Source organism: Anopheles marshallii, chromosome 3, assembly GCF_943734725.1.
Source record: "Anopheles marshallii chromosome 3, idAnoMarsDA_429_01, whole genome shotgun sequence".
NCBI lineage: Eukaryota > Metazoa > Arthropoda > Insecta > Diptera > Culicidae > Anopheles > Anopheles marshallii.
The window spans coordinates 20516725-20543512 of record NC_071327.1 but is presented as its reverse complement, the minus strand read 5'-3'; the positions used below and the strand labels follow the sequence as shown (position 1 = coordinate 20543512).

The 26788-nt window shown below is 45.0% G+C and overlaps 1 protein-coding gene across 1 annotated transcript; it reads left to right on the top strand.

Annotated features, from left to right (window-relative positions):
- The first annotated feature begins 5677 nt into the window (after positions 1 to 5677).
- Positions 5678 to 24394, top strand: LOC128711511 (sarcoplasmic calcium-binding protein 1). Its single transcript, XM_053806391.1, has 6 exons — positions 5678 to 5693; positions 7129 to 7228; positions 13106 to 13272; positions 15676 to 15756; positions 23984 to 24136; positions 24272 to 24394. The coding sequence occupies exons 2-6, from the start codon at positions 7177 to 7179 to the stop codon at positions 24392 to 24394; spliced, it is 576 nt and encodes a 191-aa protein (XP_053662366.1). The 5' UTR covers positions 5678 to 5693; positions 7129 to 7176.
- The last annotated feature ends 2394 nt before the right edge of the window (positions 24395 to 26788 follow it).

The following is a 26788-nucleotide window of genomic DNA, read 5'->3' as shown; positions in this document are numbered from 1 at the left end:
AAGGTTTCAATCAAGGCCGGTCGCATCTCGAAGCGCGACATCTAATGAATGATGAGCCCTACTTGGACACTTATTAAACACATGCTTGGACACAGGGTACTTTAGGTCCTCCGCAAAAGAACATTATCGTTTACCATAAATAAAAAAAGGTTCTTCCCTCTAGGACTTCGGAGCAAAGTTAACAAATGTTCATCATAAATTGGTACAAACAACGAAAAGTATGTGCAGAATGTGATCTTTAGGTCTGACTTGATGTCCTCCTGGTTGGTAAAACAAGAGATTACTGGAGGAAATGGATTCTCTTCGAACGTTTTTAAAAGGCGAGGCATTCGACAAGGCCATGGAAAATCTCATCATTTGCTTTTATATTAGCCTTTGCCAAGGTCCTTGCCAGCCGGTGGTGTGAAGATCACAGGGCATCGATGCAGTTTTCTTGAAGAATTAATACGGTCATGTAAAATTGACGGTCAAGTTAAAGAATTGAGTTCAAGCACAGTTTAATTCATTCAGTAATCTTTTCTTTTCATCTCCATTCTAAATAAGCTTTTTTTTGGACAAGAAGTTGATCTACAACCGGAACTAGATCAGGAAGGTCAGATCAAAAACGATCTCCTCTTAATCTCCTTAGAATATCTTGGGTGTCATCTTGATCAGTTAATAGCTACTTTATAACCCTAGTTCATGAAGTACTCTTAAAACATCTTCAAGGACAGAGACGTTGTCCGTCTTGGAGGTTGTTAGATTACGCTAGATTTCAAAGGAGTATTAGCTTTTAATACACGTAATTAAATGGAATTACAATTTAGATACTGTTAGCACTATAAATACTAGCTTGTGACCTCAGTAATGTCCTTACCGTGATCATCCGGTTCAACCAGGAAGAGTTACTCATAGTTTACCCATCATTTTAACATAAACTATGAGAACTACATTTGTCAACATGCAAGAATCATACGCAAAGACACGGAATATTTACTACATTGCTCGTGACAATCACAGTGAAAGTTTCTGTCTTCGACCATCGGTATCACTTTTGAAATAAAAAAAATCCATGACCTCTAGTGCAATGACTGGCTGAATGTTTGCCCCCCCCACCCCCCGCCCAACCTCTGCTGAATTCGCAAGCACAGTAGCACCACGGGTCAAAATTTAGTGCGAACGGTAAATTCCCACCCCTGGGAGTAAAATTAGACACTGTTCAACTTCGGCGGAGACGGAACATACATACCACACCGACCGCCTGGCTGGGGTCGGGCCGGATGGGTCTCGAGGTCCCGATATTATCCATCTCAGCCGCGTATTGTGTCCCGCAAAACTCATCAGGGCACTCAACACACACAGGCTCGCGGCCAACCCATCGGTACAATTAGGGCGAGGGGTACACGCCGGTAGAAGCGCCATCAGTGCTGTTAAAAATCAGCACTGCTGAAGGTAATTTCGCTCGCACCGCGTACACTCTCTTTGTCTTGTTGAAAAGAGATTAATTTACGCAATGTTCTTCGCACCCCGTGTACCCACGTGTTCTTGCTCCCGCCGGTCACACACCAATGATATATTTATTTCGGTTGTATGCTTCCTGTAACGGAATCTTTTCCTTTTCTGCTTCACTGTTTGCCCTCAAGCCGTCCGACCGCCGTTGGTTTCGCGTAGTATCCACGCGGTAAACCGCACCGAAACCCGGCATGACCCGACCGGGAACAGGAAGAACCCAACGAAATGTTGCTTCCCGGGAATGCTGATATCAGCACCAAGACAATTAGCGACGCGAAGCCGCAATGCAGTACAAAAGGCATGCAACGATACTTCCCGGTTCTTAGGGTAGAAAATAGCCACTAAAGTAATTTTTAATGTAACGTCACGGTACAATAACTTGAAAGGTGTTGAACTATATAAGACATATTAATTCCACAATTGGAGGAGCATCATTAATAAAGAAATTAAAAAAAAACCCCACAATAATGATAAGGTTCTGTTAGTGTCCAAACCCAACCGTCACATATCATAACAGTGATTATCACAACGATCATCGCTGATTGTGATAAACTGTGACACTTCATGACTACGACAACGTGCCCCAAACACGCGTGTTTTGTCTTGTTTCGTGACATATACGTTCACACACACACACACATATATAAACATATCCTCCCACATGTGTGCGGGGCGATTGATCGCACATAGTCGGGGGTGTCACTCCCGACACACTTTTCAGCATGTGCATGAAATAAAATGTGATGAAAACGACGGAAAGAGACGTTGACCTAAGCAACGTGCATCCCACGAGAAACACCCGGAACGGTTACATTTTATTTACACCTTGGGGGTTCCTTGGCTTTATTTGAAGCGATCGAGATCAAAGCGTCCAGAACTGACTGCAAAACTTTGAAGATGTGTCTGGACAAGATTTAATTTGTTACTTAGAATAATATGGAAGATTGGCGGATATTGGGGAAATTGTCACAAAATGCGAGGCGGCTCGATGGCATGAAGGTAGCGGCGCCGGTCTCCACAACGAACGAAAAGGACCAAAATCCCATCCGGACCCAAACATTAGTAAAATCACAGAAAGCCAGAAATGGCAGGTCTAGAACCCTCTTGAGGTTGTTGTGCCGGTAAAGCAGAAGAAGCTTAATGAATCCTTGGAGAAGAGTCATTCGTATTAGTCATCTCTTAGGTGAGGAGTCACTCAAATCCGGAATCGATTCTCAAAAGATCCATGAATCCCCACAACAGTGGCGTTCTCCTGGAGGCAGAATGGTAGTCGTGTTCGGTTTTTGGCAACTGATTAGCGATGGGGGAGGGATGTACTTGACGGACTAGCAAATCTTGGCGGATTCACGAATCTTAAATGATTCATGAGTCTTTTAAATTGAGATTCGGATTCATTCCTTCAGTTCAAAGATTCTTTCGGATTCATGGATCTTAATCGATTTACCTAACACTACAGAATAAGAGTTATTGGTCTGACTTGATCTCAGGCTGTCTAAAGAGAACACTGGAGCAGAAGGATTGGTGAAGATGCAGGGTTACGAATCATATTGGGGAACATTTCAACCACAGCATGGGGAAATTTAAAATTATGTAGGGGTATATTGCAAGCTCATGGGAGGGATATTTGCAGTCAATGCAAATGAAATTTGAAATTTTGGGACCGGAAACGGATCGGACCAAAAACCCCATCCGGACCAATATGCCGTACGCAACGGGTGAATAAAGTCACAGAAAGCCAGAAATGGCAGGCCTAGAGGTTTTTGTGCCGATAAAGAACAATATAGCGGAATTTTGCTAAAAACACCCAGGAGAGCCAACTGCCACCATTCGGTTTCGGTTCAAAGATCTTCAGTTTATTTAAATTATCGGCATCAAACGGTTGTCAAAGGCGTGCGGCGTAACCAAACCTTTAGAAATTATTATTTCTGCGCTATGGCTATAGATACAGCGCATCAACATTTAGATCTTTATGAATCGAAGACATTCATCAACAAATAATTATTTAACTAAACAAATTTAGATAGTCAAATTCTCTCATACTCCGACAAATAAAAAAAAACCGAAGACAACTGAACCGAAATCAAATGATGACAATTGGCAAAGTGCTGCTCTGAACGTTTGTAGCCAAATTCCCCTATATGATTGCAAATTTTTCGTAACCGTCTGTTTTAAATTTCCCCTTACTGATCGGTAACATCTTATATGATTCGAAACCCTGCAATAATTGAAGCCCTAAAGACTGGGAACACTGGATGGATGTCCCTGAGCCGTGACACACGAAGAAACGGGTTTCACGATAGAAGAGATGAAGCGCAGATAGCTAGCAAAGGTTACAATATTTAGTTACAAGCCAACGTAGAAGATGGTACGATCGACCGTTGACACAATGCTCATCATCATTTGCAAACAAAAAAAAACCCCTCGCGCTGGCACGTGGTCATTGGCAATAACAAAGTAAACGATTTGAATTGATACGAATAAATACTTTTGCACGCGTTTGGTCGCCAGTGAAGCACGAATCATCATGTGCGCGATCATCGTGCCCAGCACCAGCACAGCAAACGGGAGGGAAGGCAGCAAAAAAAAACTTGTGCCGGTGCCAATTCGCACTTAATTATTTAATTCACGGTTAACTGCACATCCTTGTTTTTTTTTTGCATTATTATTATTAAATCCTCAGGCTCATTATATTTCCCGTTTGAGCACCAAATATTACACTTTCGCGTTTTGTGGTGGCGCGCGCTGCTTCTCCTCCTTGTCGCCGTAGCGTTCGCGTTTCGTCGAGCGAATTCGTGTTCGCTTGCCCAATCGAGTCTGGTTGCGGTTTGCAAATTGTGCTCACTCGAGCCCGCCCTCGCACCAAAAAACTTCCTACCCCGCCCCCGGCGATCATCATTGTTTAGTATGTGATCCATTTGTTGCCGTCGCTGTTGTTGCGTTCAAAACCCCCCAAAACTCTTGCTTCCCCCTGTGCCGGCTCAGGTCAGCTGCTGGGGTACCGATCCGTTTGGCCCAAGGCCTCGGGTTGGCGGCATCCGATCCCCAGGATCAGGCGATCGTGTTGCAAAGCGTTGGAGCGATGTGTCTTGCAACACGCGCTCGCGTATGTTGCACGGGAGCTAAGCCCCAGCGGCGTTTTTAGCGCATTTGCGCAAGCGCCAAGCAATTGTTTGAAGCCGACTTGAATATCAGTCTCGGGAAATTGCACCGAATAAGCGATAATTCTTTTAACAAAAATTAAACTATGACAAAAATATTTAAAATCCGATCGTAATGAAACAGATCGATAACTAATAAGACAGATAAATGGAAAATAAATGTTATTTAATATACATCTAGTGTATCTAAGATTAGGACATCAAAAATTTGAACAGTGAAATTCCAAGCAAAACAACTTTGATATACAAGAACTGAAGGATTGTATTGCATAATTTAAGACAAAATTTAATTATTACAGCTATAAACATGCAATATAACAAAAAACTTTAATAAGAGAATTAAAAAATGTATAATAAAGAACTAAGATACTAAATGAACTTGCCCGGGATAATGTAAAATGCAGCTAGGAAATGAGTGGTACTAATTGTCATAATATTCAACACAAGCGATGTTGATCATACGGCCAAAGTCATCACGTTGGATGTATAAATCAATAAAACAAAGTAATTAAAATGCTAGAGTCCGCAACTCCCACTCCAAAACTACTTATAACAAACAATTGTACTAGCAGTGTAGAACACCGCGAAACAAATATTACTCACTTACTACACAATTCCTTATTCCTACACAAATTCCTTATTTACAATTAAATATTCTTGATTGTTTTTTTAATGTTTACTAGCATAACAGAAAACTACTACAAATATTATCATAAATCGACAAATTAATCATTCCGGGCCCGACAATAAATTATTGCAAAAACAAAACAAAAAAAAATCAACCCAAAAATTCAGTTGCTTTTGGCGCCAAACGAAACCGACCGCAGGGCCGAACGTGCGAACGAACGGGACGAACCGGCCGAGTACCCGACCCGCTCAGCTGGCCCCACACTGCGCAGACTCGGCAGCATCCGGGGCTGTCCGTTGTCGCGCAACATCCTTTTATCAGCGTGCAACATTGGGCCGGGAGTTTTTAATAAAGGGGACCACCACCCGGTACCGGTTAAGATCGTTTTAGTCTTCGACGGAAGTTGGTTTAGACAAGTAATAGCACCCGAGACCCGAGTTTGCCAAAGCCCTTTGAAGAGCCCCTAACCCTGTTTTGTGCGTGTGGTGTGGCGATTTTTTGTCCGTTGTCGCTGAGGAACGCTGTGCTTTTGCCGTGGTCGGATTGTTTGGAACTGTCGGAAAACTAGTGTCCCAAACTTCGTGCCGTGTGTGCATGTGTGTGTGTGTGCGAGTGCCTGAAGCGAAAATAAATATCAAAGTGTGGCCCCAGGGACAGCTTGCACCGATACAAGGATAAAAGCGATCATCCACAACGGCATTGAAACTGTCGCATTTCGCTATCCGCGGTCCTTTTGCGCGATATATTCCACGCAACTGCCGACTTTTAGGACCTCACAAACCGGCACCCCGAAGCAACTCGCTGTGTGTGTGTGTGTGTTTGTTTGTCTTTTCCTGTGAATGTGTGGCTGAATGTGCCTGTACGGGTGGTCTTCGTACGTTCGTGTTCAAATTCCACAAATTCCACCGAACTTTGGGGGTTTTGTTTTCCTCCTCCCCTTGGGGGGTGCTGAGTGCGTTCGGAAAGTACAGAAACTTACCGCACACGGCGTAAAACCCGAAAAACTCCAACTTCGTCCCCCTAAACGCAGTGGAAAATTCCGTTTCTTCCTTTCACCCCCCTTCCCCCTTTCCCGACCCACACAACGCGATGTGGTGGTACACCCTGTATATCATAATCCCCTTACAGGCCTGACATGCAGCAAACCCGATAGACCCCAAAAATTACCGACGGACTGGCGATATCAATTATTCACCCAAGTGCTAATGATCGGCATAATGTGTGCAAAAAAAAAAAAAATAAACCACCACCAAAAGAATACCGAGACAGAGAGAGGACAAAAAAAAGATAAAAGCATTAGAGATGAGCGTGAGCGTTTTGTTTGTTATCGGTGCAAAAAAAAGGGGATAATTCATGATCACCTCACGTTGTTTGGGTAGGCGCGCGTCCTTGGTAGAAAAAGGATTCGCGAAAGTTTCACTCAAAAGTTGGCGCACACACACAGCGCCGGAAAGTAATCTTTTTTTTTGTCCCGCATGTACCAAACGTTCGAATAATGAAAGCGCAATGAACTAATGCTGCACACATGGCGGCTGTCGCGTTGAAAGTCCTTAACAAGTCCTTAAAGCCAGCCAAAAAAAAAAGTGTGTGCGTGTTGTGCATGAGATGCTTTAGTCAAGGGAATTGTATCCCTTTCCCGCACAACATTTCTCTCGGTGCGCTTGTCCTAATCTATATTTAAACCACCTGCAAACAAGACTTCACTAACAACCTTCCAATTGAAATGCTTTCTACCCGTACGCTAATTAACATTCTTCGCCACTAGATATACTATTTGCTGACGACGAAAGCTAACATATCACGATCTTTTCTTCCTTTACCACCGGCTCCGTTCGCCAATTGTACGTGCAGTTAGTTTCAGATTAGGATCTAAATTCCAAACACAAAACCAAAATCAAAATGAGCTACTCGTGGGATCAGCGTGTCGAATTCATCGTCCGTCACATGTACGGTAAGTGTTTTTTTCGTTGCAGAACAAGACAAATAAATTACAGCATAAAAATGTATCTTCATTTGCGGAAAGGATTTCCCAATGCCGGCCAGCCACCCACTGTGTCCGTTAGCATATTATCAATTTTGCTAATGTTTTCGTGTGTCCCCTCCCTCCGGGGTGGTTCGTTACCTTTGTCCTTCCGGGTAATGGTTCGAGCGGTTCCACCGCTGCCAGACACCGGACGAAATCCTTTGTTCGGCAAAAGGATTCGCTGCTGGCAAATTATTAATTATTCTCTCAACAGTAAGCGTGTCGGGTCGCCTGGTTTTGCAATGGGCGGATATAATTAGGAGCATACTAACGGGTCGAAGTCATTACCACGACGAAGAGCACATCGCGTCGCGAAGATGAAAGGTGTGGCTTTTTTTGTTTTTTTAATCGCGATAGTACATCTTTCACTATTGTGTCACCGTTCCGTGAGGCATCCTAGGCAACAATGGCAAAACTCACGCCCTCCTAATGGAGGTCCCAGAATTTGGTCTAAAATTAAAATATTAAATTGTGTACATTTCGAAACGATCTCCACTCCCAGGAAGAAGCGCGAGCCAAGAAGATTAGAGGCAAGATTAATTTAATACAATGAGGAAACGACAGTGAAGTGAAGAAGAGAGAAAAAAAAACAACACAGCAACAAACATACAGCGTGGAGTACATTATACAGCCCCCGGGCCCCGTCAGCCCCCCAAACCCGCCCCAAACACAAAAGGCAGCAACCGGGCAGATACCGACGTTGCGCACGGTGAAAAGTGAACAAAATGTTGCTAATTTTAATTTTCCCCGGCACCCAATTATTTTTATAATCGCAACCGGCACAAACATACCTGGGCTGCCCCATTGAGAGGCCCCAGCGCCCAGGCCACCGGCCACAAACTGTCATCGAAAATCCTGGGGAAGCGAGCTTTCACTCCGCGTTGCGGGTGCCACATTCCGGGTGAGTGGACAGCCGTGACTTCCCCTCGGTCGAACACGCGTGCAAACATTCGCGGTAAGGCTCCAACAATTAATCCCGAGGCCGTACGTCGAAGGGGATTATGGGAGGGGGTAGGAGGAAGCGAGACTCTTCTTCCTACCAACGTTAAATCATCCGGTGTTTTTTTCTGTTTTTGCTAACCGAACAGGAATTACAACGCAATGAGCTTCATGTCGTACGGTGGGGCTATTTATAGTAGCATCTTAATTCTAGTCTTTATGGCAAGGCCACTCACAATTGTCGTGATGCGTTGGATTGCGAATGACCATCAGAGATCGTGCCGCCACGGGTTGGGGCAAACATTTTAAGGTGTACTTTTTATTTCCCCACGCACACACCACCGTTCCTTCTGCGATAAAAAAAAGCATTATTGCGTGACATTTCGGGATAGTGCCCGGACCAGTAGCATTGTTTTAAATAGCATCTTTATTTCAGTAAGACCTTTGCTTTCTCTTACCGAATATTTAAAGATTGCGTTTTGATTAGTTTTGGATTGTGGCTATCTTTTACAAACATTTTGAGGTTACCGACAGCCAGACAGTCTGGTAGCTGCAACTAACGGTCAAGGTGTGATTCAGAAGTTCTAGCAGAACTAATACACATTTCTCCTCACCTCTGGTGCTGCATTTTTGTCGCATTTTCAAGCAAACTTAATTATGCTACTACATGAACAATTTATTACTAGTCCCACGTTCGAGATCCCGCCGCAACGTGCTAAAAAGTCTGCTTTCTATAAACTTCTTCATAACTAAGCAGGTCAATTGCCCCATGCTCAATACACCCAATTGCTTATTTAATGCAAATTTATACCAACCTTCCAGTTGGGGGGGCACGCAAACAAATCATCAGCAGCTAGGCGCCCCCATCACCTATCGATGACGGCGGACCAGGCGTCTCCATCGCCATGCAATCGATGACGGCGGACCAGGCGTCTCCATCGCACTATTCCATGCAGACGAATCAATTCGCGGTGCGATAAATTAGCATACCTTTGTGCAACGCATAAGCTTAACTCACAGTTTCGCCTCGGTGGCAAATTACCGAGTAGGTCCTTTTTTTTTGGTAATGATTGTAAAATTTGCCCAACCACAGCCAGGCCAACACGGTAGCGTGGTTGGTTGCGGAGTGTGCCGAACGTTTAAGACATAAAAATGTTGCACACAACCGAACAGAATTCGGCTAAACACCTGTTGAGTGGTGGAAAGTTGTTTTTTTTTTCTTCGTTGTTGTTGTTACCCCGCAAGAGAGGTTCACATTCACTGTATACGAGACATCGGTCGGGCCGGGTGTGCAACATGCCGAAAAGCAGCAGCAAAAAAAAAACACACGCACAGAAGGTTGTCGTGCCTACTGCCACTCTGCTGGACGACCTTCGGCATTTATAGGCACGTGCACGTACCAGTGCGAGTGAATTCGCTCAAGTGCTGCAAGAATCATAAGCTATTAAAGCGGAAAGCAGATCCACAATTGTTACACCTAATCTTTCTAATGACATTTGGATTAGGGTGGATGGGTTTTTTTTCGTCTCCTTCGAGGTGAAACTTAAGACCACTGGGGACGTAAACCCCCCCCCCCCCCCCCCCCCCCCCCCCGCCAGCGTCACCAATGGTATGTGTAGGAGCGTACTAAACACGCGTACCAAGGCACACATCACCAAAAGCAATCGGAAGCCACTCTGCAGTTTGTAAGCAACATTCGCTCGAAAATACATGCTTACAGCAGGATTCGCATGTCAAACCTGCCGGATATTAACCACGGTCGCGCGTTGCGGTCAATAAGAAACTCAAACTGACAAGGTACAAACGTACCACCACCGTACCGTACTGTTGATTATTGGGGCCCGGTCCAGCCCCGGTTTGCCGGTTGGATGTGCCTCGAATCCCTTGTGCTTTTACGAGACGTTGCTTTTGCTCGACCTTTGACTTTTAACCGATTCCGAGAGCTGTACGCGCTACCCCTGGCTGCCCACCGGGGAAGAAAACACTGTTTGCCTGCGTTCCGCTGCTGCCATCCTGCTACCCTTGGTTTCGCGAAAAAACCACCCCCACTCCCCCCCACCCTGCCACGATTCGTTCCCACCGCTGCTAGCTTGCAGGAGTTTTGCTATTTCTGTTGCTGTTGGATCCGGCGGCCATATTAAGGGTGGCAGGGTTTTGTGTTTTCGCCGTACGACTACCGCGAAGGCAACCCGGGAGAGTTGGATGGTGCCTGGTGTACGAAGAATTTTCCGCCACTGTGACACCGCTGCCAGCGGTGTTGCAAGCGTGCCGCACCGGGCGAGGTTGTTTTAGGATAAATCACTCATCATCGTCAGCCGGGTTTCAGAACGGTCCAGTGGGCGAGCCATGATGTAAATGACAAAAATGCCCAATGTAGAAGTGCCTTACCGCTGCCAAAAGGAAGTGGACAGAGCCTTCCTTTTTGGCGTAAAATCATGGCAAATGTTTGTTATTGAGGGTTTTGTTTTTCAATCCATAGCCGCAGAGAACTTCACCTTGAAGGAGTTCTGTTGGTCATCCAGCGTTAGCCGGCCGAATTGTGGGGATTTATCCGCAGAACAGAAATGGAAGATCCTTGCCGGTGTAACCACACCAGTACAAGCCTGCAGTGAAGCACTTTATGGCGAGATATTGTACAATAATCTTCAATTTACCGCCACTTGACCGATGGGAAATGGGAATCATAGCGATAACCAATTAAACTTACCCTCACAACCCTCACAACCCTACGGTGACAACACAACCGTAACGACTCGGTCAGCAGCACCAAACCCCTCCCCAAAACTTGGACCGTCCACGGCAAACAGCTTCAAAAGGTTTATTTACTGCTGTACAGCGCATTTGTCTTGTGAAACACAGGCGAAATTGGAAATAACATCGCCCGTTTCCCGCACGCCATTCTCCCATTCCAATTTTCCTTCTGCTACCTCGTCGCGCCTTGCTTTGACAGCGGCAAACCTACGCAATCGTAGCGAAATCCTGCCGGGCAGGCGGCACGACCACGCAGAAGCTTCCTGATTTCATTTCCCCCGGTGCAGCGTTGGTGATTTTCCGCCCAATCACGTCACGCGACAAGATAAGAAAGTGCCGTGACTAATGCGTGGCTTAATGCGCGGTTTTACGTACAATTTCCCGGCAGCAATTTCTTGCCACACGCGACGTGCCAACCCCGGCCTCGGGATTGTTCTAATTCAACTAATTAAATACGTGCGTCCGGCAGCATCGGGCTTACGGGGTTTTTTTTTTTTGCTCGGCCAAAAAACACTTGCCGTAGCCAACTAACTGGGCAGCGTTATGCACAGTTTTAACCGTACCGTACCGTCGGTCCATCTGTCAGCAGGTTGGCCAAGTGCGGGTAATTAAATTCGGGCAAGTACTTTGACCAAACTCCGACGAACTTTTCCCTGAGACCATGTACGATAAGATGTCGAATGGGTTTCATTTGCTGGTTTTCTCCACCCACTGCGCACAGTGAACAGTAATTGAATGGGGAAAAAAGTGAGAACCGGTTCGGTATCGGTTTGGTTGCTGATAACAAAAGTGGAGTGGAAAAAACATATTTTAGATAGTTCTTGAGGCCATTTTTCGCAACCTTGCTCATACTGGCGCCTCATCCCAGCAGCGGTACGAAATTTGCACAAAATTCAATTAAAAAAGTTTCCTCCCGGATTGGGTCAGTGCCGGGCTTGGAGCGTCAGGGTGGCGAGTTGTGGACGTCAGCTTGCCGTGTAAGTTTCCGGTCTGGAGTCTTTAGTAAATTGTAATATGTAATTTAATGCAAACCTCAACATGTGGCTGTTAGAATATTTAGGAGTTTGATAATTTGTAAAGAGTTCTCTTTACCATTTCTTTTATATAATTTTATTTCACAAAGACTACTCTGCAATTGTCTACTGCTCATCAAACAAAGACAGTCCCTGACATTCTCAGCGCAATTCAGCACGAGAACTCTTATCGAAAAGGCAACGCGCGCGTAACTTGATACGATTTTTTTCCTGCCACTAACTTCGAACGCTTGCCTGCGTCGCGTAAACGATACGACACGCTAATGGACTTCAAAGGCCTTTCGATAGCAGCCACACACAACTCTCTCTTTCTCGCTCTCTCTCTCTGTGCAGCAGCAGATCGAGTTTGGAAAATTTGAATAAAATGAATCAAATTATCACTTTGCCGCGCGTAAAACGGCACCCCCGATGCGATCCCCATCTTTTTTTTTTTGTTGAGGGGGGAAAATGACTCCATCAGCTTCTTCATTCGTGTGCTTTCTGCCCTTTTCGGTGCGCGAAAAGCGCCATCACGACTTTGACGAGCGCGAGTGTGAGCGTATTTGATGAGCCTTTTGCCGAAGAGTATTTGATCACGCTCAACTATCGGGCCCCCAACAAATAAATGGGACAAGCATCAGAAACTCGTTAAAAATCTGTTTGTTTTGCCATACCGAACAGTGGTGGGTGACACGAAATGGTCGCTATCGCTGGGTGCCGAACGCGACCGGGCGTCCTTCCCATTACCGGAAGGACGCGACGAATGCGCGAACGTTATCGGGAAGGCCCGAAAGAGGCGTACAACGACCGACCAGCGATCCGTCACGTTTACGGCAGGCTCGTTAGAGGTTTCGTCGAAAGGAAAAAAAAGGTTGAGTCAAATTTCTGCGAGATTTTATCCCGTCCGAGGAATGCTGGAAGTTTTTGGTGGGCGAAGGCAACGGAAGCAAATAAGATAGAATGGGTTCTTAATCGAACGATGGTTGATAATGGCCGTGAAGAAAGATAGGCACTCTCGTATCGACAATACTTAATAATATACTTAAATCCACCACTTTATCATCTCTTTCCCTTTCTCTCTCTCTCTCTCGACTCTTCACAGACATTGACAACAATGGCTTCCTGGACAACAACGATTTCCAGTGCATGGCCCTCCGTGCCTCCGTCATCGAAGGCAAGGGTGACATCAACCCGGCCCGTCTGAACGAATACAAGTTCATCATGAAGTCGCTCTGGGATGAGATCTCCGCCCTTGCCGATTTCGACAAGGTAAGCAAACCCCCAAACCCAACACGGCAGCACACCAAAAAGGAAGGAAAGAAACAACACCGAAAACAAACAGTAAACAAACCAACCTTTAGTCGAGCTGCATTCGGTTCGGTTCGCACCTCATGCACCTGTCAACCGTTTGGGGCACGCAATTCGCCTTCGCACCCCATAATAACCGTTTCCCGGTTTCGGCAACCTGTTGCGCCGTTTCCCGTTGTGCGGATCGCTTTCCTTTTTTTCCACTTTGGGGCACCGCACGCCAGCCGGAGATGGAACCTGGAACGTCTAAGGGAAAGAGAGAAAGAGGGAGATAGAAAAGGCGAAGAACACAAGCAAAAACAAAATGGCACAACTTTAATAGAAAGTTCTGTTGACATGCACAAACCGTGCTTGTTCGTATTTGCGCGACCCAACAACTGCTCCGGGAAAAACCGGGAACAAAAGGAGCCAACGAAAACTAGTTCGCTTGTATCACGCTCGAAGGAAATCTCCGTCCCAGGACACTGGATCACGGGTGTCTATTGTTTCCATTCCTCCATTGTATTCGCGCAATGTTGAAGTGCGCTCTGGCAAAAAGTCACCTTAAACTTTACCTTTAACTGATGAAACTAAACGGGATAAAACCCCGATGAGTTTTCCGTGCGATCGTTGTGCGGTGTGCACACACACAGTGAAACTCCTTCTGTCAGACATTTTTTTTTTCTTGCTATACCACCACCAACCACCTCCATCCCATTATTCGACTGTTGTTTATTTAACGCGGCAATTTTTCCACCGCCGTTCGTAGATTGTTCACTCTCAAATACGCTAAATAACCCTTCAACCCGCCATCCGCGAAGACAACCCCGTGAAACGTTCGCACACGGCGGACGGGGATGCGGTACCGCAGTGTTCCAACCGGTGGTAATTGATCTTGGCGAATGTTTTACGTGTGTAGGGAGAAATAATGATCGAACCATTGGCACAACTCCGAACCACCCCTGACTGAGAACCGAAGGCGCACACCGTTCCGTATCGATGTTTCGCGTGTTTGGTCGGTGTGTTGGGGGTGCGCATTGCGATTTTTTTTTCTTGCTGTCCGTGCGCTTACCTTTGCTGCTCAAATTCTTCTTCGTGCACGTTGAACTTTGTTGGCCTGCGGCGGTGGTGGGTCTCGTGTTCAAAGCCGGACCGGGCGCCGGGTACTATTCTTGTTTGCATCCAATCAAACCAACCCAACGCGAACCAGGCGCGATACGGTTCCTAATTGTGGCCTCATTCCACTCTCTCTCTCTCTCTCTCTCTCTCTCTCTCTCTCTCTCTCTCTCTTTTCTTGACTTAATTATTTATAATTTGCTAAAGAAGACACAGCCGAGCGTTAAATCAATACCTTCTTGCTGTAGCGATACTGCAGCAACAATTGTTTCATTAACAATTGTTATAATCCGTCTTAGTACACCAACTTGCAATGCTTCAGTTCGGCCATCGAGTACCAAGTCTTCCTGGGTCGGAAAGAGATAAATTTCAACCTGCCCCGAATTGGATTCCATTCGGGCGGGCGGTACACATTGTGACGGTTCCCGGCCAAGCCAATTCCAAAGTATCTATTTCTATCCGATTGCCTGCCCAACAACACCCCCGGCCCGGTACACATACACATACGAGCGGCAATTATACTGAACAGTGTTTATTTATTTCGCTCATTAAATGAGTACACAAAATAAAACCGAATTACCCATCAAAAACCTAAATCTGGGCAGTAAATCCGAGACTTCACCTCTCGGTGTGCTTTCGCGCTCAATCCAAGTCGCAAAATCTCCTTCCCACCGCCCCTACGCTACCAGAAACACGCTTATTTACATTCAAACTAACTTAATTGTCTCACTGCTTGTGAGCAGATCCTAGTTCTGCTTTTGACCCGATGACTAGGCACCCAGCAACAACGGGTGGTAGTGGTTCACCCTTTTGCCGAATGCACACGTCAACTGGCAACACTGGCTACACACCACCGGTTGGCAAACCCTGCACAAACCACTCATCACGGTTGCGTCTGACATCTTACTGGATCTTTCCGAATGCACCTTTCTGGACATTACCACAAACACACACACACACACGCACACATACCAGTCAGTGCGTTACGGTGACCTGACCAAAGGGGAATGGTCAGCATCTGCCACCGAAGTTGTTTGCTGACTTGGTCCTTGGCCGTTGGTCATCGGTTACCACAAGTCAACGTCGCAAACCACCAGCTCACGCACAGCACATGTCCCACTGTCGTGATCCCAATACAACAACGCCCCACCCCAACAAGCAGAGGACACCGCCACAAAGCCAACCAAACTTGTGCCATTCGCACGGTTTTTGGAGAGTTTTGCAGTAATGCTCATATCACCGTTTGTTCTTCTCTTCCACTCTCAACAGGATGGCAAAATCACCACCGAGGAATTCAAACAGGCCGTCAAGCAGACCTGCGTCGGCAAGCCCTACTCCGAATTCCCGAAGGTACGTACGTAAACCTCGCTAAAAAAATAAACCAACCCCCGATCCGTAAATTGAACGGAAGAAGGAATATCCTTCAACTTTCAGGAAATAAAAGATGGATGAATGTTTGATAACCGTAACTGATCACCGGGAGGTACCAGAGAAAAAGAAAACCATAGCACAATCAGCCTCCCAAAACGGCCCCCGCATATAGGTTCGGTTGTATATTTGTCCCTTCGGACATCCTCCTCGGATGGAGTGTGTTTGTGGAACTTCAATTTTTGTTTGTTTGTTGGGGGGTATTCCTCCCTCGAAAAAAAAACAAAAGCCGTATGCATTTGCCCAAAACATCCAACTCCTTCCCCGTGCTTAAAAACCTTTCGGTGACACAAAATGTGTGTTTAATTTGCTCCGCGTCGCTACAGACGCGTCCGTCGATGAGGGGAAAAACGTTCGAAACGAACACCTAGTGGATGATGCTGCCGCTACCAATCGTCTTCCATCGTCCGGGCCCGGGGCCCATATTTTTCTCACCCACCGAAGCGTAGCGAGATGGCCATAAATATTTGATCGACCTGACTCGATGTCAAATGTCTGATGGTTCTTGTGAAGGGGCCGACATCCGTTCGACTCCTATGCCAGGGAGCCACATTACCTCGCTTCAATTTTAATGAATAGGTTCGAAGCTTTTAGTCCGTACGAAATGATCCTCCCCGGTGGGTGGAAAGACGAGGAAGGGGGAGGGGGTGGATGGGGGGTGGGTTAACCGCTCCCAAACCATTTCCCACATTAAAGTTTCCTCTCCCCCCACCCTGGGGTTCTGGAGCGTACGCTCTGTTGTTTGCCATAAAGTAGCAAACGGATCACTGGTAATGGTGCGTTTTTGTTTTACAAAAGCACGTTTTGATTCATGGCAAACTCACACGCGTGCATACATTTGTTTCCTATCAAGCGGGAAGGTTTCTGGACCTTTCTGTTTCTGGCCAGCTACACCAGGTATTGCTTTTTTAAGGGGGCATTCCAACATGTTATGAATGTAGTTTTATTAACTCATTTTATTCGCAAAAATAATTATTTTTTTTAAGGAAAAAGCTGTACTTATTCAACTAAATGGCTTTTTTTTACAGTAAAGCTTGTTCGGATGAGGTTTAAGATGATAATTTAAGATTGCCTTTAGTGTCAGCAACACTTTGTGGGTTAATTTCAGGTCTTTTATGTAGTGTTTTGTTTACTACTCTTTGCCGTTGACGATAAAATAATCACTTTTATCATTGCTCATCACTCCATCACTTCAAATATTTGTTATTTAACTTTTTTTCAAATTGATCAAATTTGTGATGAATTGGTAAAAGTTAATTTTTTTTTAAATAAATGTGAAGAAATTCATTTTTGCGTCATTTTTAGAAGGACTAGAAGAAAACAAAAAAAATGATTTTTCAATAAACGCTTCAATAACTTTCGAGAGTAAATTTTGAAAAAAACTACTGTTAGGTTTACCTGATTCAGATTCATTAATCTGAATGAATCTTTAAACTAAATGAATTAATATGAATCGTTATTGCAATTTGTCATGAATCCTCCAAGACTCATGATTCAAACAAGAGTTGCTCCCTCCCTTTAGGCCGCCAAGCCTGATTTGCCACTGCGCTAGAAATTCATGAATCTTTCGAGAGTCGATTCCGGTTTTTTAATGACTCCTCACAAAAGATTAATACAAATGACTCTTCTCAAAAGTTTCATTAAGCACAACACTATTAAAATACCCCTTCTGGTATAGAAACTAGCTACGTTCTGCACGAACATTGCCCTAACCTTACCAAAAAACCCCAGCTGTGTTGTGTGTTGTTTTAGCTACTTGCTGGGCCCTGAATTCTAACTACGGCGGCAATCATATCCAAGGCGCACTAATAGCTACATCGGCACCAACGGATGTAATCGAAGTACCCATCCATCAATCTGACGTCCCATCTAATTGAGATAAGTTCCAGCAAACGAAACACGCTTGACAATTGCAGAAATTATAGGCCACGTCCACAGTGCACGCACGTCGGCTCAAGCCTCCCTAATCTACCCTCCAGAGTCATGTTGCTGCCCGGATGGCACAGATGGTGTGCGCCCAAGTTGTGTGCTCGAACAACTCTTTCGTGCAGTTCCTCTCGGTTCCGTACCGAATTTGGGAAGAAATTGGAATAATTTTCCCCGGTCCGCCCTGCCCGAACTGTCGGACCGGATGACTACCACCGAGCACCGGTGGCATGGAAGAGTGAAACGGGCACAAAGTCTGCGCCGTTGTGTGGTTTTGCACGGGGCGAAACTTTAAAATAACACGCTTCCAATAACAGCAAACACTCGCACGCTTACCTTTTGCCCGTGCCGTTTTGCGAAATACATTGCCGACAAAGTTTTTCCCACCGCACCCCCCGACAAGCCGTGATGTACAATGACGGCCGGAAGTTTTGGCTCCGTCGAAAAAGCTGGGGTCGGTGGGCCGGGGGAGTGGAATATCGATATTGAGCAGGACTTGTAAATCATCAAACATTGACAGTTAACTGTCCATCCATCGATCCAGGCGTGTCGGTGCCCGTGCAGTTGGAGATTAGCTTCGTATCGATAGCACGGTTTACACCGGCGCCGAAGAGTAGGCAGTGGAATACGTTTGTTGTTTTATGCAAATGCATGCGCATTTGATTGTGGGATGATTAAATTGCTCGTTGATGGGCAATATTTCTAGCCTTAATTTTGTGTCGCTCACACACAACGCAATAGGAAACGCCACCAGTCCCCGCGTGCTCCAGGTCCTGCCGGTTTCTGTAATGATTCGATTCGATTGACATTTATTTACGGGTTAAACTGTTGCCTTTTGGAATGGACCTGATTCCTTTCCCCGAATCAGGAACCTTTCTGTTTGGATGTACGCGGCCAGTGGAATGTAGAGTCCCCCGCAAACACTCAGCATTTAGGCCGCGATATTCGATTTCATCGGTTGTCCGATCGGATTGTTTACCCACCGTACACCAGCGGTAAAACCATAACCGTTCGTCACGCGAACCGACCTTCGACATCAGAAGGGAGCGGGTACCAGCAGCATCAACAAAGAACGGACTAAGGAACGGTCCGTCCCCTACCATGGGCTAAACCGGGCGAAGTAAAAGCACCGTAAAATTTGATATTTTATTAAACTGTTTATATAATCCACTTTGACGGTAACCGGGGAGGGGGGCCTTGGTACCATCTACCGGCATAGGCCGCGTAGCTGTGTCATTTTTGTGGTTGTTTTGTTTTGTTGATCTCAAACGATTCTTTTGTTGTCGTTGTTTGTGCTTTACAACATCCCGGGAGGAAACTGGACGCGTACTGGAAAGTTCCAGATGGAGACGCATGGTGTTTTTTATTTTTGTGGGAATGAGGTTTAATGATTGTTGCTTCGATTTTAGATCTCACCAACCGACCGGACCATTTGTCCAATGAATTGAACTGTCCAGAGCAAATGCAAAACGGTTGCCGATCGTTTGTGTTTATTTTTATGCAAAAGAATCGATAGGAAACTCCCAGCCAAAAGAATTTCCAACCAATCACAACCCAACTAATCATTCCACGCCAACGCATTTTTGTTTTCTTTTTGGGCGCATAACATGTTTACGTTGGGACGCGGTATAAACACCCCATACAGCCGACCCGTAAAGCTCTTAATCAATCATCTTGCGGGCACGTGTCTGGAGTAGAGCATATGTTACACACCCACTCTCTGTCTCTCGCTCTTCCCTTAATTATCCACCGACTACGAAGGGTTTGTCAACGTTTTATGCATCGACTAATTAACGATCAAACGATCGTATGATCGGTGTACCGCGGAAGAGCATATATTGTTACATCAAACTCCCCAGAATTCGGAGGGTCGGTGTTGATGAAGGTGACCTAAAAATAAAATTCCCCGTGTTCTCCCAGTACTCTTCCGCATACTCGGAAATGGTTGGTGAACTTTTCCACGTCCCAACCAAACGAAAAAAAAAAACAACGGGGGGACAAAAAACACAGATATCACCCCGGAAAACGGTGCGTTGTTTTGTTGATGCTCACATTCCGCGCATCAGGTGTGCGCGCTTTGTCAGTTTGATTTTCAGTTGAGAGCCTTTTTTATTTAAAATTAAACACAACCGACAATGGTACATGGCGGGAAAACCCCGGCCAGCGGTAGAACAACACATCGCTGCGCGCAGAATAGAATGTCACCCCTCGTATTAAGTTCATCACTCATAGGTAGCCCCGTAGCAAACAAAAAAAAAAACAGAGGCAAAAACAACCGAGGAAAGCGAAAGTGGTATGCATTATTCTCGCCCAGCGGTGGGCGGGGTGGAGTGTGCGTTCATCTGACGGATGACGAGGGGCGTTGTCGTCCCAAAGCCGGCAACATTCGAGGTTGGCGTCAGTATATAAATTAAAATTTATGATGCCCCGTACCCGTGTGTGCCAGCCATGATGGAAACAAGCACAGCACAACATGATAATCTTCGCGCGTGAAAAACCGCTTGTAACATTTCACGATGCGGAGTTTTCCTCAAAGAAGACGCACGCCAAACCGCCTTATCTCTCTGCGGTTGTGAAGGTGTTTTTTTTTATTTAGAGAAATTGAAGAATTGTTGGAGCTATTCTTAATCGACAGTAGGAACCGGTTGCAATATGGACGAATTTCTTGCAAGGTCGCTAAAATTAATCGCTCAAACCCTTTAACCATTGCGAATCGAACGCGCGAACTACTTCGGCATGCCAATTCCAATGGGTCTCTCTCTTTTGAGATACGTATAAATAACCACACTACTACTACCACCATCAAACACCAAAAACAAACACACGTTCGGTCGATGCTTGTACACGGGGTGACCATAGCGAGATGACGATGGGTCATAAATCAGCACGGGACACACACACCCGAGTTCTTCGGTTCTGTTGTTTAGCGAACACACACAACGAACCCGTGGAAGGGGGTCCACTGGTTATGGTGTGACCAATGGAAACATAACCAGGACATATCGGTTAAACTTGCCAGCAGAGCGCGCGTCCAACACTCGACTCCAACCGTAGAAAATTTCAAGCTATTTCACCACTGGGGTTGCTTTTTATTGGGCGGTTATCCTTTAGCGGGGCCGTACCGAAGTGGCACAGAGTCCAAAATCAATGTATGCAAGTTTCTAAACGCTCGGCGCCACCACACACGCCGCCTGCCAGAAAGGGTTTGGCTGCAAACTTAGAATTCAACCATAAATTCTGCGGACAATGGATGATGTCAAGACCACGGCCCAATGCTCCAATGAGTGCAGGAATACATTAGGTGCGAGAACCACCAAACGGGGAGTAGCGCCGAGACGCCTACGAGCCGACGAGCAGCGGAACCGATCGCATTTTGTCTATAAAACCTGAAACAAGCCATGCCATTAGCCCGAATTTCTTCTAATCCATTCTACAACCCCCCCGTACCGAACACATTCTCCGCCAAATGGGACACTAAATGGTGCAAAATTCCATGCTTTTTTGTTGGCCAGAGAGAGCGAACGCAATGCGGAAGCATCGTTTGAATGGTAAATTGATTGCATTGCAAAAAGGGGAATGTTTCTGGCAAAGAAAATATGCTGCAAGCGTTTCGTAGTGCGAGCATAAAACAAACAAAGTGTCTTGTTATTTCTACCACTGCTACTACTTTCATCGAGGTGATGTGCAAAGACGCAACGGTTGATAGAAACCCCCATCCCTACCGATCAATTGAGATGAGTTTATTTTTAATACCCAAGTATAAATCCGCATTGAACACGTGGGGCCAATAGGTTTTGTTGGCAACCATTGCCGATACTGTGACAGATAGCGCCTACGAAGCGCATAAATCTGAAGGAGTTCGTGTAGAACACATTTCGAACGTAAGCCAATTTACGCCACAAATGTGCGACACGTTTGGATGTCTGCTCGTGCATGGAAATGATATGTTTATGAAGAATTTTGCTCGAGACGGTTCGGTGAAAGGTAATTTCACATTTTCACTCTTCAACGCATTACAAGCGCACGTTACGGCTACGGTTATCAAACAATATCCCCTTATGAGTGTGTTCATTCGTCAAAAAATATTTCTAGTTATTAATTTCTTTTTTTTTTCGTTTTCTTATCATTTTAGGTAAGTTCGCGTTGTTCGAACGCCACCGAACAGTGCAATAGACCGTACAGGAAAAGTGTATTAATTTCACCGTAGGTAAGGTGACGAATAAGAATGTTTTCCATTTTTTTCTAACATCGTGCCGAATCGGTGGGGTTTATTTTATAAATGTACGCCGCGCCGCGCATCAAGCATCGAGAGCACAGTTCGAGTGTGACGGGTGAAACCTGAAACATCTTTGTACATTCTATCCTTCATTATGCTTGGCGCCCTTCGGGACTGCTTGCTTCTTGCTGTATGCCGGTTCGCCCCCTCCGGGTGCTGGTGTTCGGGGTGGTATTAAATGTAAAGTAAATATAGAAACGGCAGCATTTTATTGTTCCACTCGCTGCTCGCGGAATTCAAACGGCGCCGCGAAAAAAAAATAGATATATCGTGGAATCGCTGTCACGCACAAGGTTGGAATTGAAAGTATGTTAAAATATGTTGAACCTTCCCGGCACCGCAACACACGCAAATCATTGCCAACTTGCACTTTCGTGCGATAACACGTACGTTTCACGTGCTTATCATTCTTTTGGACAGGGAACTGTTCGCTTGTGCTTGGGAAAACATCGTCACAGACTTTAGTTTTACATTGCAATCGAAACGCAAGACTTAACTTAATAATTATTACTGTAGAAAACATCCTTAACTTGCTCATCAACAGAAGTTATAATCAAACTAACTTTTCGTTAGTTCCTGAACGTTTTTTATGCTATTCGCTGTTCGATATATGGAGAACATATCGATGATGGTTTATTCCTTGCTTCGGGTATTTGTTTTTTTCCCCTTTTCGTTCATTCGATTTGCGAAAGCCATGCCATAAACAACGTGCAGAGCTTTTGTTTGTTCGATTCTTGTGCCCTCCATGTAGCGGGTTAATATGACATTCCGGCAATAAAATTTATGAGTCACCGATTGTTTGCACGCCGAACCGGTTGGTCTGCGGTGCTGCAAGCGGTGCGGCATTTTTGGTTTAGAAAAACACAGACTTTTCTAAAACCATTTGCCTTAAGGACCAAAGTAGCAATAGTGGTTAACTGCTGGCTGTAGTATAAGCCGTTAAGCGGTTCGGTTCGGAAATAATGTGCGCCCATCTTATGAGTTGCAAAACGTGGACGTAAAGCCATTTATTCGATAATCGCCATTCGCATATCTCGTCACCCGCCAACCAGGGTTTTATTCACGCACACACATTACCACTGCAATCAACTGCAAATATCTGTGCTCATCAATCCGGGTGGGGTGATTTTGTGGCCGCTTATCGGTTAATACCAGACCAACGACGCCACGACCCCGCGTTAGCACTCGAAATGTCCCGCAACGCAGCCGGCTGTGTTCGTCTTTAGCGCCGTGGACAGCAAACCACTCACTCAAATTGGTTCGACCATAAACGCTAATGCTGTAGGCTTCAACCGTGACGGCGATTGTGGCCGAGCAAATGCGTTCCCCGTTGGCACATAATTAAAAGTGGCTTCGGCCAGCACTTGTGAGTGCCCACTCACAATCGATAAAAACAAAACAACCGCAAGGGCGCAATTTTGGCGTGATGGAAAGTGGACAGTAATTTTCTCTTTAATTTAATTTTCAATGTCATAAATTTCTTCTATAGCCACGTCCAGAACAGATTCCTTTATTAAGTCTTCAATAAATTCAGTTTGAACGTAAGATGTTAATAAGAAATAAACGCACCAGTATAGTAAACGATACTGCGCTTTGAAAACACAATACAAATTAGTCATTGTAGATTATTCGTAAGAAAAAAGAATTCAAAATCAGATAAACATTACGTCAAAGAAACAAAAGTTGAATAATAAGATGCTCTCCTTCTCATATCTGGAGAAATAGGAATGAAATTAAGGGGGTAAACTTGGTTACCCTCGGTAATATGTCGCCACAACACTATGGAATGGTGTCCGTTATCAAAACAGATGCACTTTACGCTATCTCATAATTCGTCATGTAAAAGTTCGAAATCGAATAACAAAAAAAAAACGATAGTAATAATTATCATACACACGCCATTTGCTTATCATGCCCGTTTCCTCTTGCATCCGTATCTTTGTGCAGGCGATGAAGGCCTTCATCGATGCTCACTACAAGATGATGGACATCAACAACGACGGTCTGGTCAGCATAGAGGAGTACCGTTACAACTGCATCACCAGAATCGCCGTTGATGACATCAAGGTCGTTGATGATTCCTACAACAGCCTGGTCAGCGTAAGTATCCTTGATAGCATTAGGTCGATGCAGGCTAAACACATCTGAAACGGAACGATGCAATGAAAAATTCTATATATAGTGAAAGTTATTTGCTAATATTGCTTTTCTTTCGTGCATTGCTAATTTTAACAGGAGGAGGACAACAAGAAGGGTGGCATCACCCTGGAGAGATACCAGGAGCTGTACTCGCACTTCCTTGGCAACGAGAACCCCAAGTGCCCGGCCATCTTCCTGTACGGCCCAATTCCGGAATAAACTGTGTTCCATCAACAAAACTCCATCATCAGCTCAAAAGATCAACATCAACATCTTCGGCACATCCACCCATAGAGTAGAGGCAAGAGACCACCACCATTTGCCATTTATGCTTAGATAAGCTAAAGCGCTGTACCAAAAGGAAAACTGCTCGCGAGGGACACCACACACGCACACACACACACAAAACACACAGACAAGCGGATACCACAAAATGGTTCGCTCAGTCAGCAGCGCAATGAAGTTTTCGAAACGAGAACCTATATATACTGCTAAACTTTCAACAAGCGAGTGTCGTGTGTGTGTCTGTGTGTTGGAGCAGCGCATCCTGAACGCATAACACAACCTAATACACAAAGTGAACGGCAAATTCGAACAACCAAAAAAAAAAAACAACAACCAGAAATAGCAACGGGAAGTAATGGTAGCGCAGGTACACGCAACACCAGAAACACCAGCTAAAGCACCGACCATTTTGAGAGAGAGAAAACCCAACAACAACCAAAAAAAAAAGGAAAAACAAAATGCCGTGTTCTAAATCAACTTCTATCCATCTACGTCCCATCTGTAGAATCGAAAACTAAAACATCTCACCAACGGACAAGGGGTTTAGCTACGCGTTATTTTCCTCCTTAATTTGGGAGTGTGCTTATGGTTTCGTTTAAGCATAGATGAATGAAGCAGATCAGTAGAACAATTCCCTCCCACCCCACCCAGGCCGAGCACGCGTTCCTTGCACCGAGTTTCAATCGAACGTCGTCGTTTTGGGCTGGAAGGTTAGGCATGTGAAGACTTCAAGTTATATATGACGGTAAATGCATATAGACAAAGGAAAAACAAAAAAACAACCAACTGAGAAAAAGGTAGAGGTAAAGATCAGAGAACCAGCTTTCCCCCTCCCCGTTTACATGGAAAAGAAACAAAACGGAATGGATTTTTCATAATAAAACAATTCATCTACCAACCAAGATCACGAGGATATGCAGCCTGAACTAAATTCTTATAAAAAGAAACTACTCTAGTCGCCTAAATTCGATGAGCCCCAACACCATCTTGAAAACGTTTTGGTAACGATTTATCAAAACAAAAAAAAACATACACAAACAGATAACAAACACGGAAACAATGAGAGCCTAACGAAATAAGCTACCAGAGAACGAAAACAAAAACAAACAAGCAGCGCTACAAACACAGGCAGTTGTCCCTCAAATGTTAAGATACGACAGAACAGAACGTAATACACCGCGATCTAACCGACTCAGATTCGTGCCACTGCATGTCTCGCTCTCGGAAGGTTGTGGGACGATATAGGAGCAAAAGAGACGAGCTTTTAAATCCCATCTAATCTGCGCTCACTCACTCTCTGCCCAATTTCGCGTTTTCGTCTTCAGCCTTTCGATTCAGCCGTTTGTTTTGGCACACGAGTGTGTCGTTGCGGTTCAAAGATTGATCGCCAAAAGCACCAAACTTTACGATCATCAGCACATCACGATCAGTACTGTTCGTTGCTACGTAAAGATTACAACTGTTTGCGGCATACGGGAAATCTGTCAGAGCCTGTAGTAGTGTACGCGACAAGCATCCACAAGAGTCAAGATCTTCTATAGCCGTTGGTGGGATGGATGAAATACTTTCCAACCGAACGTACCTTCCATTCTCCATTCCACCGGATGCTTCAAAGAAAGGGAAGGATCAATTAATTTGTTACCATTATTCCCTACGACACCTCGCCTTGGGGAACTCTGTGGGAACACAACCGCTGTGTTCCCGCCCAACGGAGTGAAGAAATGAGAGCTATTATTTTTTATCAATGTTCACTTTACTTTCGTTTTGGTTTTGAAGAGTGATCGAACCGATTGAACCGCTGGTTCATGAAAAATCATCACGTTTGTGTACATAGTAAAGCCAACAACTTACCTTACCCGCTTATAGCAGCAAGGGCGTGTGGCCATTTTATTTCAATAAATAAAAAAGGTCATTGCTTTTTTTCCACTTTCCAAGCTACCGGAAAATCGGAGCACAGTTTTTTGCGTGTGTGTGTTGGATCCCGATTTCTTCTGGAGCCGGTAGCTTGTAGTGGACAAAAAAGAAACGCAATGCAACCATTTGGCAGGCTATGCTCTATGCTTATATTTCTCTTTGCATAAACTATATAAACTTAACCAACCAAAAAGCTTCGTTTATCGAACGAGAAATTTCAGCATTAGACAAGCGTGTTACAGTTGTACTTTTCTGTTTAACACTGTTTACTTCTTAATGTGGATTCTGCTACTAACCTACCTTAGCTCGTTAGATGGTTTCTAGTGTTTACAGTGTTTTCAGTGTTAATTCCTATGTTCCAAAACAAACTCAAAAACCAATTTACGGGGAAGTGAATGATAATAAGAAAAAAAA